The 17,430-nt window shown below is 49.0% G+C and overlaps 1 protein-coding gene across 2 annotated transcripts; it reads right to left on the bottom strand.

Annotated features, from left to right (window-relative positions):
* Positions 1–135: 135 nt before the first annotated feature.
* On the bottom strand, positions 136–16,314 carry LOC102442642 (cytochrome P450 4B1). 2 transcript variants are annotated; one of them, XM_006087278.3, is made up of 12 exons: positions 16,101–16,314; positions 6,861–7,002; positions 6,642–6,686; positions 5,996–6,123; positions 5,168–5,292; positions 4,755–4,906; positions 4,498–4,604; positions 3,541–3,731; positions 1,756–1,889; positions 1,095–1,159; positions 911–993; positions 136–524 (listed from the first exon to the last, which is right to left on the bottom strand). In XM_006087278.3, exons 1-12 carry the CDS (start codon positions 16,278–16,280, stop codon positions 341–343), a joined length of 1,536 nt encoding a protein of 511 aa, XP_006087340.1. In that variant the 5' UTR covers positions 16,281–16,314; the 3' UTR covers positions 136–340. The 2 variants fall into 2 exon arrangements, with proteins under 2 accessions (XP_006087340.1, XP_023608520.1); XM_023752752.1 differs by lacking the exons at positions 136–524; positions 911–993; positions 1,095–1,159; positions 1,756–1,889 and adding an exon at positions 1,896–2,248.
* Positions 16,315–17,430: the final 1,116 nt, after the last annotated feature.

Genomic DNA, 17,430 nt, shown 5'->3' with positions numbered 1-17,430 from the left:
TTGCCGTATCACCCAGGCTGGAATGTAAGTTTCTCCTGCATTTTAGAAAGATTGCAAATTATGGGAGAAAAAGCAAGATCCTAGAAACAAATAGGTGCTCACCACATTTGTTGAATGAATAAGTCAGCTCTAGACTACATGTATGATAAGCATTTATAGACACACATGTTTCCATGACTCTGCCCTGACGGTGACTTCGTATGTGGGTACCTACTCACCGTCTATAATACAAGCCTCCCAAAGACAGGAAGCCACAGCTGCTCCACAGTTCAGCCTGGAGGGAGCAATGTTCAGCGAGAGGCCACAACTTGAGCTATCTGAGGCCCTACTCTTGCCAGAACTACTTCTCAGTGCCTGAGCCCAGTGGCTTCAGGTGAAGGTAGATGCCATTCTTGGAGCGCAGGACCAGCTGCAGCAATTTGATGGGTGGCTGCAAGGGGTCCACGGCGAACTCAAACCGGAGCAAGCAGAGGGCCGCGACCACCTTCATCTCATTCATGGCAAACTGCTGCCCAATGCAGTTCCTGCAGTGAGCACATAAAGAGGCATTGGGCCGTGGAGTGTCTGGAGTGATGAAATCCAGTGTTCCCAGGGGCCAACAAAAATCAATAACAATGTTTGTATGAATCATTGGCTGGACTCAAGAAACAGAGCTTGGGAGCATAACAGGTCCCAGACTAAGGAGATCCACATTGGGGGTCTCTCTTGGAATGACTCACCCACCCCACCACCTGCTAGGGACATGAATATATTGATGGTAGGAAGAAGGTTCCTGGAACATAGCCAGCATTAGAATCACCCAGCATGGTTCCCCTCATCACAGAATTCTCCAAAGTGATGCCTTGACCACAACATCGTCCATCCTCCCCTCCCTAGTCCTGAAGACCTGAAAATTCTGGCATCTCCTTACCTTGGCCCAGCGGAGAAAGGCATGAAGGCAAAGGGGTGGCGTCCAGTCACATTCTCAGGGGAAAAGCGCAGGGGGTCAAAGACCTGAGGGGACAGGCCTTGCTTAAATAGCTGCCAGGTTCAGGGGCTGGGTGACCCCCACAGCCTCCCACCCCATTTGACCTCTGGGCCCAGAAATGAGGTACCTCAGGATCGGGCCACACTGCGCTGTTCCTATGGAGGGCATAGATGTGCAGAGAGATCAGGCTGCCTGTGGGCAGAGTAGAGGGCAGGTGACCAGGTGGTCCTGGGACAGCCAGGCCCACCTCCTCACAGGACCGGAATCCTCTCATGTCTGCCTAACTAGGCGCCAGCCCCTGCCTCAGCTCTGCTAGTGACGGAAGGTTTATGACAACCCTCAGCACATCACCGTGCTTATGATCATCATCATACCTATTTCCTGTAGCACCAGCACTGAGCACAGCACCCAACACAGACTTTCGTGGAATGGAACAAAAAGGACTAACCCAACACAAACAGGACAGGCAAAGACTCTTACACACTTTCTGCTATGTGAATGGTGCCTCCTGAAGTTGTTGAAGGCACTACCTGCGTGGTGGTACATGACAACCCTGAAATTAACCCTGTAAGGAAGGTACTCTCCTCACAGCCATTTCACAGAAGGGGAAAAAGAAGCTTAGAAGTGGAGAAATTTGCTCATTATATAAAGAGCCAGGATTGGACCCAGGCCAAACACAAAACATGAGTTCTCTGTCATTGTTGCAAATAGTGAGCCAAAGGCACAGCAAGTGTCAGAGAAGCATCCTCAAGAACTCCAGTTCCAGCCCCAAATCCACACCATCTCACCTGCAGGTAGAGAGCGACCATCCACAAAGCTGACAGGCTTGCTGAGCTGGCGGTACACCTGGGGCACGGGCGGGTAGAGACGGAGGCTCTCCTTAATGCACATGGTCAAGTAGGTCATCTTGCCCAGATCATCCCTGCCGGCAACACAACCAGTCTTTTCTGGAGATGGGGAGCCACAGGGCCCTGCGGGAAGGCAGGCTCCAGCCCCAACTGCCCCTCTCCACAACCATCACAACCCCAAGACTCAGAAGAACACAAGTGCACCAGGTGGTCGGGCCACACTGGACATGGGGTGGCCACTCAGACCCAGGGTTCTGACTCCACGTTTCTCTATCCCTCGCTCATCTTCCCTGCTGGGAGGGGAAAGCCCAGGACCCTAGAGGTGTGTGTGCACGCAGCCATCAAAGACAAGGTCACTCCTGTGTCTCTCAGAGCCCCACAGAAGCCCCTCAAGAGATAGATGTTTGGGTTCTGCTTAGATTCCCTTCTGGAGCTGGAATGGAAAGGAACAGAAGCTAATATCCATTGGTTGAATGAAGTAATAAATGCATTAATAACGACAAGCTCAGATAAATATATATTTCTTTTCCCTTTTGCCAGTAAGAAGCTCAGACCCAACTGTGATGTCCAAATATAACTACTATGCAACACCTTATTACATAACCCCTAGGTTTTCGCCTCCAGTCCTCATTTTTTATTTGTGTTTTACTATTTTATTGAGTAAGTATCCTTTGAGTTGCTTCAAGTTCTAGATAGAATAAAGGAAAATAAAATAAATATTTCATGCCTCCAGCCTGTGTTCACCTTGTTTCCCAACCTAGAATGCCCAGCTCTCTCCCTTTGCAGGAGTTTCACCCCTCCTTAGAAAGCCAACTTAAGCCCCACCCCTTCTGATTTCTTTGCCTGTAACATGGGGTCACTCATTCTTTGGTTTTGTCTAGCTTCTTAGTTATGTGAGTTAGTTTCTCTAAAACATCCAAGAACAGCAAATTGGATCCTCTTCCTCCTCTTCTAACCCACACCCTCAACAGCACCTGACATGTGGCTGGACACCCTGGAAGATTTCCAACAGCCAACCAATAAAAATAAGTAATGGAGACTTCATCCTCTAAATCTTAGACCCTGGAATTGTGTGTCTCCCTCAAATAAATCTAAACTTTCTCCCATCAGCTGAGCATTTTCTGCACCCCTGCCCAATACGTAGTCCAGGTAACGACAAGAGGGGAGAAGGCAGGGAGAGAGGGATGTGGAGGCAGAGGTGTGAGAGGTTCCCAGAGAGCCTGCAGCAAAGAAAGATCAGCATCAATAGTATTGAGTTAATGAGTTCAACTTGAACCAGGAGACAGAATAATCCAGTTTCTTATTGATGGAGTTTAGAAAACAGTATTTTCTCCTTCACCATAGGAGTCTGGAGGCTGCACATGGCCATCCAAAGGCAGGTGAGAAGGGGTCAACACCCTTGGTTTTCCCAACTCTGTTCATCCTCAATTTGCACCTCTTTCTCTCCAGGAACCCAGAAAGATAGTCAGGTTCTACCATCAGAATCAACACACAAGAAATTGGCCTCCTGTTGACCACCTTCTCTACATTACTCACATTGGAAAAGACCCTGCAGTTGGAGAAGGGGCTCTGGGGAGCATCCACACCATGCAGGTAACAGGACAGCTGCTGCTGCCTTCACCTGGTTTCCAGGGATGGCCCTGTGCATCTGCGATGACATCAGACAGCACGGACACAGCCTGCAGCTGAGCAGGACAGACTGCGCTTCCCCGCAGACTCACTCACCACTGGAAGGAGTCCCTGTCTCCGAGGATCTCACGGACTTCCTCCCGACAGCGATGCTGGTGTTCCGGGTTTAGGGCCATGCAGTAGAGAAACCAGGAGATGCCACTGGTGGTGGTGTCATGACCTTCGAACATGAATGTGTCCACCTCCGCCCGGAGGTCTGCGTCTGACAGCTTGGTCCCATTTTCATCCTGGGTTAAGGTAGGCATAATGGAGCAAACCAAGGCATGTGAGGTAGGGACCAAGAAGTACTCATAACAGCAGCTGTCAAATGAAGGTCTGAGGGAGGTTGTGAAAGCTGTGTTTCAGACTGAAAGTTAGAACCCTCCCCCAGATTTCTATCTGATCTCCCAAAATCATTTGGATGCATCCTATTCCAGGAAGCCTTTCCTGACCCCTCTGGCTAGTGACCTGCAACCTTACCCAGCCTGGACTGTTGATTCTGCTCATTTGAAACACAGAATGCCACCAGACAGAGGAAGAGATCTTTGTCAATATCCTTCTTCACTAGACTGTAAGCATCTGGAGGGTAGTGCCAGGTCTTCCTCATCTTCTGCATCCCTGGCACAGTAACTAACCCATTACAGGGCTCAGTGAATTTATGAAGTGAATAAATGAGTGAATGAATGAAGTCTAAGATTCTAAAATTCTAAGGTGCTGAGAGTCTTCAGAGTCTAAGAAGTCTAGAATGGGTCTTTGGGCCTTCTGACATGTTACCCAGGGTCCCTGCCACTACATCTCTCCCCATTGCCACAGCCAGACATATCCTGCACCTCCCCACCTCTGAGCCTTTGCTGATGTGTGTCATGAGACTAGGAACAGATCATACTTATTGGGAAAGAAGAGGAAAATGCTTAACACCCCCTGCAGCTGTCCAATGATCCTTGTCCCAGGAGGATGGTCTGAAGACCCCTCTGGGACCAGTTCTCAGGAGGAGCTGGGCAACTGTGCACTTACCCGAGCCCCCAGGAGAATGTCCAGGAAATCCAGGTGCCTCCGGTTCTGGATCTTCTTCTGTTCTTTCTCGTCTTGTAGGGCTGCCTTTCGTTCCCTGATGACTTGATCTGGGTCAGAAGTACAGGGTGTCACTGCTTGGGGTTCATCCTCTGCCCCCAGGGGAACAGAAGTCTGCATGAAAAACATCTCAGAGGGGCCCAGAGGAGCTAGCTTAGACCCTAGACTTCCTGTGGGCGGACCGTATGGGAAAGGCCCACCTGTGTGGTCATGGGCCACCTGGCAGGCCCTCAGGAAACGGCGGCCATGCGGAGTAAGCCAGTAGATGAAGTCATCATGGTACTGTAAGGACGCTATGCGCTGCTGCATCAGCAGAGTGAGATCGCTGACTGCCAGGTAGTAGTTATGGTCCCTGCACAGCAGAAGAAGTGGGGGAGCACTTAGATACTGACCCACAGTAGAGTCCTGGCTGCCCCATTCCAGGAATCTAGCCCCAGCTACAGCGCTTTCTCCCTTACTCTCCCTGCCATTAAGCCTCCCCATTAAAGCTTGAATGTGTCTTCCCTGGGGCAAGACCCTGTCTCCTCTCAGACCAAGACCCAGGAGTCCTGCCAACTCTCCCCTCTGAACTGGCCTGAGTTGAGACTATGGACAGCTCCAAGTGCCCTCTGACCTGTGGCCCAGGCCGCTGTTTCCTTTGCCAAAGGTGCACTTCATGAGTGTGTCCAGCGCCATGTGGCCCACATCACTGAAGATGTCAAAGCTCTTGTCCTTACGAGCCTTTTCCTCCCACTTGTCCTGGAACCCAGAGAAGGGAAGTAATGTGGGGGCCAGCAGGCTTCGTGTCCCGTCCCTGCCCTCCAGGACCCTGCTGGAATGTGGGGGTGGGGCAGGCAGGGCTTCAGGCTCACAGGGCAGGACTAGGAGGCAGGCCTTGCACAGCACACCGACGCACAGACACTTTTCTCCCTGTCAGAGCAGCCATTATATAAGGAAATTGAAGAGCCAAGAAAGAGGTGGTGAGCTGCCCAGCTGATAATCCCTAGGGATTATCCAGCCCTGAGATGCTGAGCCTGACCCGGACCCCTGGCATCCTTTTAGAAATGATTTGTCAATGGTGTTGCTTTAGGCAGTTGTGGTAGAAAGAGAACAAGGAGACACTTTTTAGATATAAATGGATGTCCTCATATTCCCAAATATAGGCACCCCCTCCTGCTACAGTAGGAGCCTTGTCAGGTCCCACAGAGGCCCCTTGGTGTGGGGGAAATGGCTGGGTCTCCTGGTGGCGGCAGGGGCCAGCGATACCTGGCCACATGGAGCTCCACACCTAGTGAGCAGCCAGCAGAGAAAAGGAGTCGGCATAACAAGGTTTGGCACTGCTCCGGCAGGAAGGACCTCAGTGCCTCAGCGATTCTCCTCACTGCTCTCCTCCAGGGGAAATTGGGGTGGGGAGGGGCTGGCCAACAGCACAGCCTCCTAGAGCTTGGCATGTGGAGCTCACCAGCATGGTGTGTGTGGAGTCGGCAAACACCTTCACATAGGGCTTCAGCACATCATAATGGAAGCCAGGTGTGAGCAGCTTGCGGTGCTGGAACCAGGTGGGCCCATCCAGGACCAGCAGGCCTTTCCCTGGGGAAGGGATGGGAGAGGGAGGGCTTGTCAGTGCACACCATCCCGCCCCATCTCTGGCAGCCTGGGGCCAAGCTGACCCCACCTCACCCACCCCAGTCCTCCCCACCCAGCCTCATCTCCTGAGCCAGCTCTGCCTTCCAGCCACGCAGCCTCTAGTAACACCAGCCATGGGCCCACCACCATACCTTTTTTCAAGCCCTTACCCTGGCCAGCACCATCTGTAATATCTCCTAGGATCAACTCTAGTGCCACCCTCTCCTGAGTGCTGTTCCTTACACTCAGATTTTCCAGATCCCTTGCCCTGTCTGTCCAGGGGAGAAGACACCCAGAAGGAGAAGGTACCTGGGCCCTACTTCCCTGACTACCCAGGAACTCTCCTGCCTCCTCCCTGTCTTCTCCTCACTGAGCAGATGAGGTTAGGAACTGCACATGGGATGAATAACTGACTGAGTGGGAACCGGGCAAGGAAGGATCCTGGACACCCAGCACCAAGGGCAGGGAAGGTAACCACTTACCAATCCACTGGAGGAAATAGTTATACACATCTGGGGCCTTCGGGTCTGTAGGAGACAGAGAAGATTAGGTAAAGCCAAAACTGGGAGATTCCTAAACGAGGCTTATTGGTAAGCAGGGTGTGAACTTCATCTGCGCAGATTTAGGGTGCAGACCCAGGACTCCTCCCCATATGGTGTCTTTGGTCTCAGGAAGTACCCCCTTCTTCCAAGAATGCTCACCCCCTCGGCTGTACACAGCTTTGGCGTAGTCAGGCTCATAGATGTTCAGGAAGCCAAGAAACTGTCCAAACCAGAGTGGGTGGGCGTAGGGGAACTGATGAGCCCAGGATACCACCTTGTCCAGGCTCCCTGTCTGCTGTATCTGTAATGATGACAGAAGGCCAGGCCGTTCAGACACCTGACATTACTAACCATGCCCCAAGTCCCTGAGCCTGCCCTCTCCTAGCCTGTCACTCAGTCTTATCGATCTCTGGGCCCAGGTGCCTCTCCAGACCCAGAGCCACTGCTTTAAGTCCAAGCCACCTACTTGCACCTGGGTTAGCTCAACAACCCCAAATGGCCAACCTGCCTCCACCTGGTGCCACCACCCCTCTATCTAAACTGCAGCCAAAAAGAGATTTTTTTTCAGCATTGAAGCTTTTCATTAGAAAGATAATACCAGCTTGCTGTGCAAGAAGGAAACCACCTTAATTCCAGCCCTGTTAAATCACTTGACACATTTTTATTGAGGACCAATTATGTGCAGGGCATTGTTTAGACATCTCAAGGGAATGAGGCAGACATGGTCCTGCCCTTTCATTCTATGGGGAAGACTGATAAGAAACAAGTAAACAGTTAAGTAAAGTGATTCAGACAATAGTAAGTGCTAAGAAGGAAGTAAACACTGTGCTACACAGGAGACTAATAGGGAGATCTGCTTGGATAAGAGTGATCCAGATGGGCTCTCTTTGGAGATGACATTTAAGGTGAAGCTCAAAGGATGATAAGGAGTTGGCCATGTGAAGAGTAAGGGACGAGCATTCCAGGCCGAGGGAACAAGTACAGAGGCTCTGGGGTGGGAAAAAGTATGGTGTCTTCCAACAGCTGCCTCATGTGGAACAATGACTTGAGATGAGGTTGGAGAGACCATTCAGAGCGTGTTGTGTGCTCTCTGGGAGTTTCTCTAACCACACCTACTCACACAGAGGTGTTTATGTAAAAATGGAGTCTCCAATAAACACTTTTCCAAACCTGCCCTTTTTTTCATTTAACGTATCTTGTCCTTCTTTTCAAATTAGTGCAATTTACTGTCCCTCAATATTTTTCACAATTACATAGTATTCCACTATAAGAATGTATCATTATGTATTTACCCATTTTTCCTATTTTGAGAGGGTCTTTCAGACCCTTCAGAAGCCTGGCCATGGGTCTCAGAATAAAGCGTGAGCTTCATTATTTGTGAGGAGGCATAGCTAATCTTTATTAAGCACTTGCTGTGTGCCAGGCCTTCTTCCACACACCTTGCATCTTGACCTCATCCAATGCTTACAAGTCGCCCTAGTTGGTTTTGCTCAGTGGATAGAGCGTTGGCCTGCATGTGGACTGAAGGGTCCCAGGTTCGATTCTGGTCAAGAGCACATGCCTGTGTGGCAGGCTTGATCCCCAGTAGGGGGCATGCAGGAGGCAGCCAATCAATGATTCTCTCTCATCATTGATGTTTCTATCTCTCTCTGAAATCAATAAAAATATTTTTTAAAAAAACAAGTCTATGAAGCCCCATTTTAGGGAAGAGGAGCCTAAGGTATAGAGATCTGAGGTTGCTTGCCAAGGACCGCACAGCTTGTAAGGGAGCGGGGATTTGAATCAGGAAAGTTGACTCCCTGGCCAGCAAACTTCCGAGCTTGACAGACCTGAGTTTGAATATGGATTTCCCCTACTTTTTAAAAAAATATATTTTATTGATTTTTTACAGAGAGGAAGGGAGAGGGATAGAGAGTTAGAAACATCGATGAGATAGAAACATCGATCAGCTGCCTCCTGCACACTCCCTACTTGGGATATGCCTGCAACCAAGGTACATGCCCTTGACCGGAATCGAACCTGGGACCCTTGAGTCCGCAGGCCGATGCTCTATCCACTGAGCCAAACCAGTTAGGGCTCCCCTACTTTTTAATGTATGTGAATTTGGGCAAGTTTTTTAGGCTCTCTGAATCTTGCTCTCCTCATCTGTAAAATGGGGATGACAATACTTAGCTTATAGGATTGCTTTGACATTAGTGAAATCATGCAGGTGCATGTGTTATTGGATGAGGTCGTGTGACATTCAGGGACCTAGAGTTGGATCCTGCACAAGGTGAGACCTTGACAAGTAGTTTCCTCCTCTTCATGCCTACTTTTCCCCAAGCCTCCTCCCTGCATCTCCTGACACATCCTACTCCCAAATGCCCACAACTACACTGGAGAATGTGCTCTGAACATGCCCTAAGATATTTCCACCTTTGGATAAAGGCCTAACCAAACCTTATCCCCTGTCAAACAGAAAACTGACGTTGGCTTACATTCTGCAACTCTGTCCCCCTGGACACTTGATACCTGTGGGCCACAATTTGAGCCATGGATTCTCAGCAGCGTCAGTTGTGATTTGGTGGGCTGTTGCTCTGGGGTGGTGGCGGGGCCTATGTCCCACTTGGGGGAAGCCAAGTGTTGCTTTGTGGGGACCAGGTCCATGGTGCTGTTTGTCTGTGAGCTTCATGGCAGCTCCAGCATTGAGCACCTGCCTCCTGGTGGTCAGTACGTGTCATAGAAACCGGTAGGAAGGTGGAAGGACACTTATCATATTAGCCTTTTATACTAGACTAGAGGCCCAGGAACCCGACTTGCTTTATAGCCAGGTGCAAACATTTCACACTTTAACCAAATGTCTGTGAAGCATTTTCCCATGCCTCATCTCATTTGATCCTCACAATCCTCACAGAAGTCCTGGAGTAGGTAGAGATGAGATTCGGTGGAATCCTATTTTCTTTTCATTAGCTAGAAAGTGGAGATTTAGAAAGTTAGAAACTTGACCCAACTGAAAAAGAAGTAAGAAATGGTGGACCTTGAAAATTACTTCAGGTCTTCTCACTGTACAGAATATAGTTAAACACTGCTGCAGTTAAATCTTTTACCCTTTGTTCTCCCTGAGTGATCTACAATAATAATCTGCTTCATGTTGATATTTATTGCTATGTTGCTGACAATTACCTGAAAGAGAAGTTGGGGTGCTTCACTGGGCTGGAAAAAGTTCAGTTACATCAGAAAGCAGGTCTAATTAAGCAAGTTTAATCTATATATATAAAAGGCTAAGTTGACTCGTGCATGCGCAATACATATAAAACTCTCACTGGCGCCAATTGCACACATGTGTTTCGATCTGTCATTGTCGATCGTGAATTTGGTTGACACTTCTATTATAGAGAAAGGGTGAATAGCGATATTAAAATATTTCTTCTAATTAAATTCCTTTCAATGTGCATGAATTCATACACTGGCCACTAGTAATATTATAATTGGCCATCATTGAGCATTTAATGTGGTTGCGTATTGCACTAATCCTGCTCTACAACTTTTTTCATTTAATCCTCAGAAAACTCTACAAGATAGACACTGTCATAATTCCCACTTTATAGATGAGGGAAAAAAGCTTGGTCACATGGCAAGGTAGCAATGGAACTAGGATTCACAACCAAGACCCCTGACTCTATTCTGGCTGTGAGTTTCCCACGTGCAGAGGTACATCCCCAGGTGACATCTCCAGGTCACCAAGGGCCTCACCACAGGGCCTTGGAAATAGTACATACTTGATAAAGTGCATGTTGAGTGAATTGAGTAAATAAAGGAAATGAAGAAAAAGTAAGGCAGGAAAGGAGGGGAGAGAACACACCAAGCATCTGACTAATGTAAACACTGGCCAAAGTCAGTTACACTCCTGAGGTACCAGCCCAAAGTCTTGCTCAATGAGGACAGGCAGTTTGGCAAACAGCTGAAGATTTTTATTTGTTTTTCCCAGCCCTAAGTTGCCTGCTCTGGCTAATGTCCAGATTTGCTGCTTATTTCTGCATTCTATCTCTTAACATAGGAAATGAAAGGGAACAGAAATGAATTAAGTATCTCCTATATGTCAGGTATTATGTGAGTGAATTCATAGATTGTCTCATGCAGAATGGGTAATTACTCCCATTTTACAGATGAGAAAAGTAAGGTGCAGAGATGTGAACTGACTTGTCCATTTCTATAGGTTAGTGCTGCTCTAACTCAGATGAGAGCCCCTACATCAAGCATTTCAAACTCGTGGCCCACAGGCCACATGTGGCCCACAATGAATATTTTTGTGGCCCAGCCAATATAACGGTATATAAGAAATGTTTTAATAAAAATTTCATAACTTAATTTTTACAATTGCCTGTTATACATAACTACAGGCCCAGTGCATGAAATTCGTGCACTGGGGGGGAGGGTGTCCCTCAGCCCAGTCTGCACCCTCTCCAATCTGGGACCCCTCGGGGGATGTCCGACTGCCGGTTTAGGGATTAGGCCTACACCGGCAGTCGGACATCCCTCTCACAATCCGGGACTGCTAGCTCCCAACTGCTCATCTGCCTGTCTGCCTGATTGCCCCTAACCACTTCTGCCTGCCAGCCTGATGACCCCCTAACCACTCCCCTGCCAGCCTGATCGATGCCTAACTGCTGCCCTACTGGCCCAATCGCCCCCAACTGCCCTCCCCTGCTGGCCCGGTCCCCCCCAACTACCCTCCCCTGCTGGCCCAGTCACCCCCAACTGCCCTCCCCTGCCGGCCTGGTCGCCCCTAACTGCCCTCCACTGCTGACCTGATCGCCCACAACTGCCCTCTTCTGCCGGCCATCTTGTGCCCACACGGGAAGGGGGGCGGCCATCTTGTGCGAGGGTATGATGGTCAATTTGCATATTACTTCTTTATTATATAGGATTATTAATAATGAACTACATCATTCGCTAATGACTGATTACTATAATCATGTTGCATTTATTTCCCTTAGCGCCTTACACGCAAGTGCACCATTTCTCCCCACTAATACTAGCAGCAAATATTTCAGCCACCGATTGCCACGTCATTAGTCTTGTACTGACTTGTTTGGTGTGCGCAACAGGAAATATTTCACTTTCAGAGACCAAGAAAAATAGGTTTATTTGTGTTATGCTTATTAATTTGTGCAGTTATTTAGTGTCTGGTAAGTTAATGTTCAAGAAAAAATATTAATTTTTATTAAAATGTTCTATTATTTTATGTTAATGATTACTCGTTTATTTCAGCCCTTTGTATTCAGCATGTCTTTATCGAAATAAACCTACGTTTCTATGAAAATTAAAGCTTTTGTTTTTTTGCGGCCCACATAAACTTAATCCTGGTTTATTTATCCCATGTTAGCCTTTGAGTTTGACATGCTTGCTCTACATTCTCTTCTGCACATTGAAGTCTGTCAGAGCTGAGGTTTTCAGTGGCATAAGCTGTGCACCTCATAGTCCTAGGGTGTGCTAGTCATGTGCAAGTGCTGGCCCTATTTTTCCTTCCTGCAAAGTTCCCTTTCATGGTCCTCACTCACCCAACTAACCCATGTATCTTCCAGGAAACAGCCTTGAAGAAAGAGACTGAGCATCTGACAATGTATCCCCAGGGATCCTGCCTGACCCAAGTCACTTTCCCAAAGGGCTCTGGGGACTGGGCCTGGCTACTTTGGTCTCCAGCTACCCATCTTTTGCCTTCTCAGGGGCTCTTCTCCTTTCAAGCCAGCTGCAGAGCCCAATGTAATCTCCCCATAGCTCTTCTCACTCATTGCCTCTGAACTTACCATTGTGAGTTTAACTGGGGCAGGTGGGGGTGTAAGAGTTTCAGTGCCCTTGTGCACACAATGTCAAAAAGTTTATCACTACATCATCTCCATCTACCAGTAAGAGGGAACTCTGGTGTTCCCAACCCCTTTTCTACCTCCTTCCTCCTGTGTCTCTCTTATTTTTCCATCTGACCTCCTGGGTTTTCCTTACCAATTTACTTTCTGATCACCCTGACTGCTCCCCTTCTCTACATCCCTCCCAGGTTCAGAGAACCCAAGTGGACAGGGGCAGGGAGAGGCTTAAGTCACAAAGAAGCCAGACTCACAGGATCTCAGGGGTGGAAGGAGCCCTAGGCTGATCTGGTTCATCTCAGCTCCACTCCTTCCCACATCAGGCATGAGTGTGCCCCTCTGTAGCATCTCCACCAGGGTCAGGAGACCCTGACCTCATGCTGACCATGTCCACAGCTTGAACCAGCCCTCTGGCTCCCCATGCCCAGCTTTCTCCTATGTACTCCTGATTGCCTCAGAAATCTGGTAGGGCTGAGGACAGCTCTTGACCCCACTACTGGAGCTGCATCCCCGTCAACAGGGCTAGGGTGCCCTTTCTCAGAGGGTGGGATGAGACAGGGCACACCTAGCCAGCTTCTCTAAGTTACACAACTGGTCACCTGCCCTCTGTTCTGTCCATAGGCAGCCTGGTCTCTCTGCACATCTATGCCCTCCATAGGTACAGCACAGTGTGACCCAACACTGCGGTACCTTATTCCTGGGCCCAGAGGTGAATTGGGGTAGAAGGATGTGGGAGTCACCCACCCCCTGGACCTGGCACATTTCTCTGAGATCCCCTGCACATTTCTCTGAGAATGTGACTGAATGCCACCCCTTTGCCTTCATGCCCTTCTCTGCTGGGCCCAGGTAAGGAGAGGACCAACATCTCCAGGCAGTCTCAGGAGAGTGCCTTTCCTGGACTGAGAGCTGGAATTCCTTTTCCCAACCCCTACATGCAGGTCAGATTTGTGGGTCCCTCCCAAGATCCCTAAGTTTAGGCCAATAATATGGCTGAGCATCTGTTATGTACAAGCCCTCCCCTGAGCCCCAGGGTGGAATGAACAGGATCCTAGAAGAACAGGACATAACCCCACCTCAAGGGGACACATTCTGAGAATTGAGGAGGATGAGAGGTAGATGCTTCCAGACCTCCAGACTATAACTGAAGAACAGAAGGTAGAAGTTAGTTCCAACAGATAGCTCTTCCCTGCCCCAGGTTCTTCCTTTCATCACTAGTCCTCCTCCTCCCTTCCTACTCCCACCATCACTAGGTCTAGGAATCAAACCTAGACCTGATTTTTATGGCCTGATTATGTGCTGAATGAAAAGGCAGGAATCTAGGGTCCAGCTTTGACTCAATTTCTGAACTACTACATGGACATAGGTAAATTCCTTGCCCTTTATGAAGCTCAATTTTCTACTTTTTACATTATGAAAAATTATCCCTCCCCTCCCATTTCTCAAGCTCCAGTGTGGATCCAACCAGACCAGAGGTGCCAAGTCCCAGGAGAATGCAGAGGAGTTAGGTGTGCCATGGTTCCCCAGGAAACCTTAATAGTGCTAGAGAACAACCACCCCTCTCTGCCCTTCCTGGTGCCAGGACCTTTCACATATTTGTGTTAGGGCCAAGAAGCCAGACCTAAGCCATGTTCCAGGCCTTCTACGCACTCTCAAGTTGGGTCATGGGGGGATTTGGGGAGAAGAGACAGCCAGGTCTGATATGGGGGTAGGAGAGCAAGGTCCCTCTTCTAGAAAACCCAGCTTGATAGAGCAAGAGGAAGTGGAGGGGATATGAGAGAAAAGGGATTGAAGGTCTCCCAAATGCCTCTCAGACCACCATTAGGGTTAGACCGCAATCTTTCCATTACCTCCTTCTGTACTTAGCAAAGCCTCTTCCAAACCCCTCCTGGTTCCTCCACTTGTCTTCTCCATCACTCTTTCTCCTCTATAGATACCCCTCCCTACTCTCCAACATTCACTGTTCATTCAGTGATGCCTACTCTGAGCCAGGCTTTGTGCTAGACCCAGAGGGTACAGGGATGAATCAGACCAGATCTCCATCCTCTAGGGGTCACAGTCTAGTGGGGACGATGAACAAATAAACAGAAGATGACAACCCAATGAGACAAGTGCTGAGATACAGAGCATGGGCTGATGCAAACTCCTGGTTAGGCACCCTACCCGGCCTGGGGCAGGGGACGCTCTAGTGTCAATTTTCCCCTCGATAGACAGTAAGCTTCTTGAGAGCAGGGCCTGGGTCTGATTCATCTCCCTGATGCATCCTTTCCTTTCTGGGTGTCTCCAAGGTGCATTTAGATTACTAGGCCATCCTGAGAGAGGAGTTATTTGTAGGGGCAAAAAAATAAGCCTGGGCAATCCTCACTAAAAAGTCAAGTTCATTCCCAGCATCAACCATAGAGGAGAGGCAATTCCCCAGACTGAGAATGGGGGAAGGTACTCAGGAAGTAGAAGAAGTAATTATGCCTCTCTCTGAGTCTTAAACTCTGGCATCTATACCTGGGCTCCCAAACCCAGCTGCAGAGCAAAACACTCATGAAGGTTTTTAACTTCAGGCTGGTACTTGCAATATGCTAATTAGGATCTCCAGGGACTGGGAGCCAAGGAATCTACTTCTCCCAGTTGATTCCAATGCACGTGTTCCTTGCCCTGTGTTCAAAAAACCTCTGGTCTACTTCCCCATCTAGATAGGGAGCTAAGGGGTGTTCCTGACAATGAGTGTTAAGGTGGTCTCCCCACCCTTAGGTAACTGGGGAGGACAAGTCATGATCTGAACCCAGGAAGATGCCACAGCTCCTGAACCAGCCTCTAGGCGTGGCCAGGAGAACCCCACCTTTGGGGGCACCAATGGCTAGATGTCCTGGGAGGTCTCTCAGGTAATAGCACTCATCTTTGCCTTCACTTTAATTTTCTGCCTTAAAAATTGAAATATTTACATTGCACAGAACAAAGAGGACACTGGCTAAACTTTAAATGAGATTGCCTAATTGTATGACTATCCAGGGGTTTTGCACCGATACTGTAAACAAGCCCTTATTAGAGAGCTCTGTCTGAACCTTGGGCCTCAGAATGATGGAAAGGAGTCTGTGGCCTGCCCGGTCCTCAACTTTAAAGCGCCCCCATTGGAGTGACTCAGCAGTTGAGCATCGGCCTATGAATCAGGAGGTCACTGTTCAATTCCCTGTCAGGGCACATGCCCAGGCTGCCAGGTCAATCCCCAGAGGGGGGCATGCAGGAGGCAGCTGATCAATGATTCTCTCTCATCATTGATGTTTCTATCTTTCTCTCCCTCTTCCTCTCCCTCTCTGAAATCAATAAAAATACATATTTTTTAAAAAGTGCCCCCTGCCCAGGCCAGCTCAGAAGGCAGGATTGAGGTGGAGATCCTGAATGGGAAATTGAGGTGGGAAAGCTGAATGAGAACCATGGCTCGCTCCCAGGATATCATTTCCCTGCCCAACTAGGTCTCCCTCCATAGCCCCCAGGAGATTGGACTGGATTCTCTAAAGGAAAAGAGGCCATTTTCTTTCTCTACCCCTCCCTCCTCATATCCCCCACGTACCTCGAGGGCATGCCCAAAGAGCCAGTGGGTGGGGGGCCCTGGGAAGCTGTCCATCGCCTTGGCCAAGAACTGTCGCCGCACCAACAGACGAATGAACTTGAGGAAACCTAAGACCAAGATCAGTCCCAAAGCCCACAGGCCCAGGCGGGAAAGGCTCAGGGAGAGCAAGGCAGGCACCATGGCTGGAGTTGCAGCCACCAGTCTCCTCCCACTGCCCTCGGGTTCCTTTATACTCTAGACCCAGGCACCTTGCCAGTTTCTCCCACAGCCCTGCCAATAGCAGCCCAGAATGGGCAGAGCTTCATAAGGCAGAGACAGCAGCCCCAAAAGTTATAGACAACAGAAGAGACAGTCTGCCTGGCCGACTAGTTCCAAAGGGCTGGAGAGAAAACAGATGGTGGGTTCCAAAGAGATCAGACAATGGTTATCCTGGCTTGGTTCCTTGGAGGAGCAAACAGAAGGCAATGCTTTCTATAATCATTGGCATAATGATTGCCTATAAGCACCTTGTTGTTTCAGGTGCTTTCTACACACTGTCTCATTTAACCCAAACAAGGAGATCACAGGTACTACTCTTTATACCCATTTTCCTGATAATGAACCTGAGGCTCAGCTTGCCTGTGCTTTCTACTGTCCCTTTCCATATGGGCCACTGGGAGGGCTTGCATTTATGCCAGGCTCATGATGCTTTGAGTCCCTTTTTTTATGAGGCACTTCAGGAACAAGGTTCTAACCCCAGAAGGGAGATTCTGGGTCAGAAAAGGGCCAACTTCACCCCAAGATCATATTACAAACTTGACACTAAAGAACATATAATATTAGCTTCAGGGTGATGAGGAGGATCATCAAATTCAATCCCTCCTGGATTGGTGAAGGGAGCCACTTTGGCCCAGAGAGGGGCAGGGAATCGTCCAAAGCCTCACAGCAAGGCAATTGTAGCTCTCAACTGCCCAGCCCAGAGTTCTGTTAAAGAACAAGGTTGACCCAGGTCCCAGCTTTGCCTGGGGAGAGTTTGCTATTTCTCCCTCCAGTCCTGGGTTGTTAACAGTCAGGGCCCCACAGGAAACAATTGACTGCATTATGTTTCAGATGAAAAGACATGGATGCAGGGCTCCTTTCAGAGGGATAGGCAGAGTTAAGGAATCAAACAAGGTAGGGTGTGGCTTCCAGAGACTAGCAGCAGCAGGAAACCCATTCACACCCCTAAGCTAAAGGAACAAGGGGAAAATATAGCATTCTTGGAGCTGATGGGGGCAGCTATTGCCAGAGAAATTACTCTAGAGAGGGGAGGAGCAGAGAAGAAATGTCCCACCTTTCCACTCCACCCCCT

This window comes from Myotis lucifugus, unplaced genomic scaffold, assembly GCF_000147115.1.
Source record: "Myotis lucifugus unplaced genomic scaffold, Myoluc2.0 scaffold_37, whole genome shotgun sequence".
NCBI classification, from domain to species: domain Eukaryota; kingdom Metazoa; phylum Chordata; class Mammalia; order Chiroptera; family Vespertilionidae; genus Myotis; species Myotis lucifugus.
This window is presented reverse-complemented; position numbering and strand designations above follow the sequence as displayed.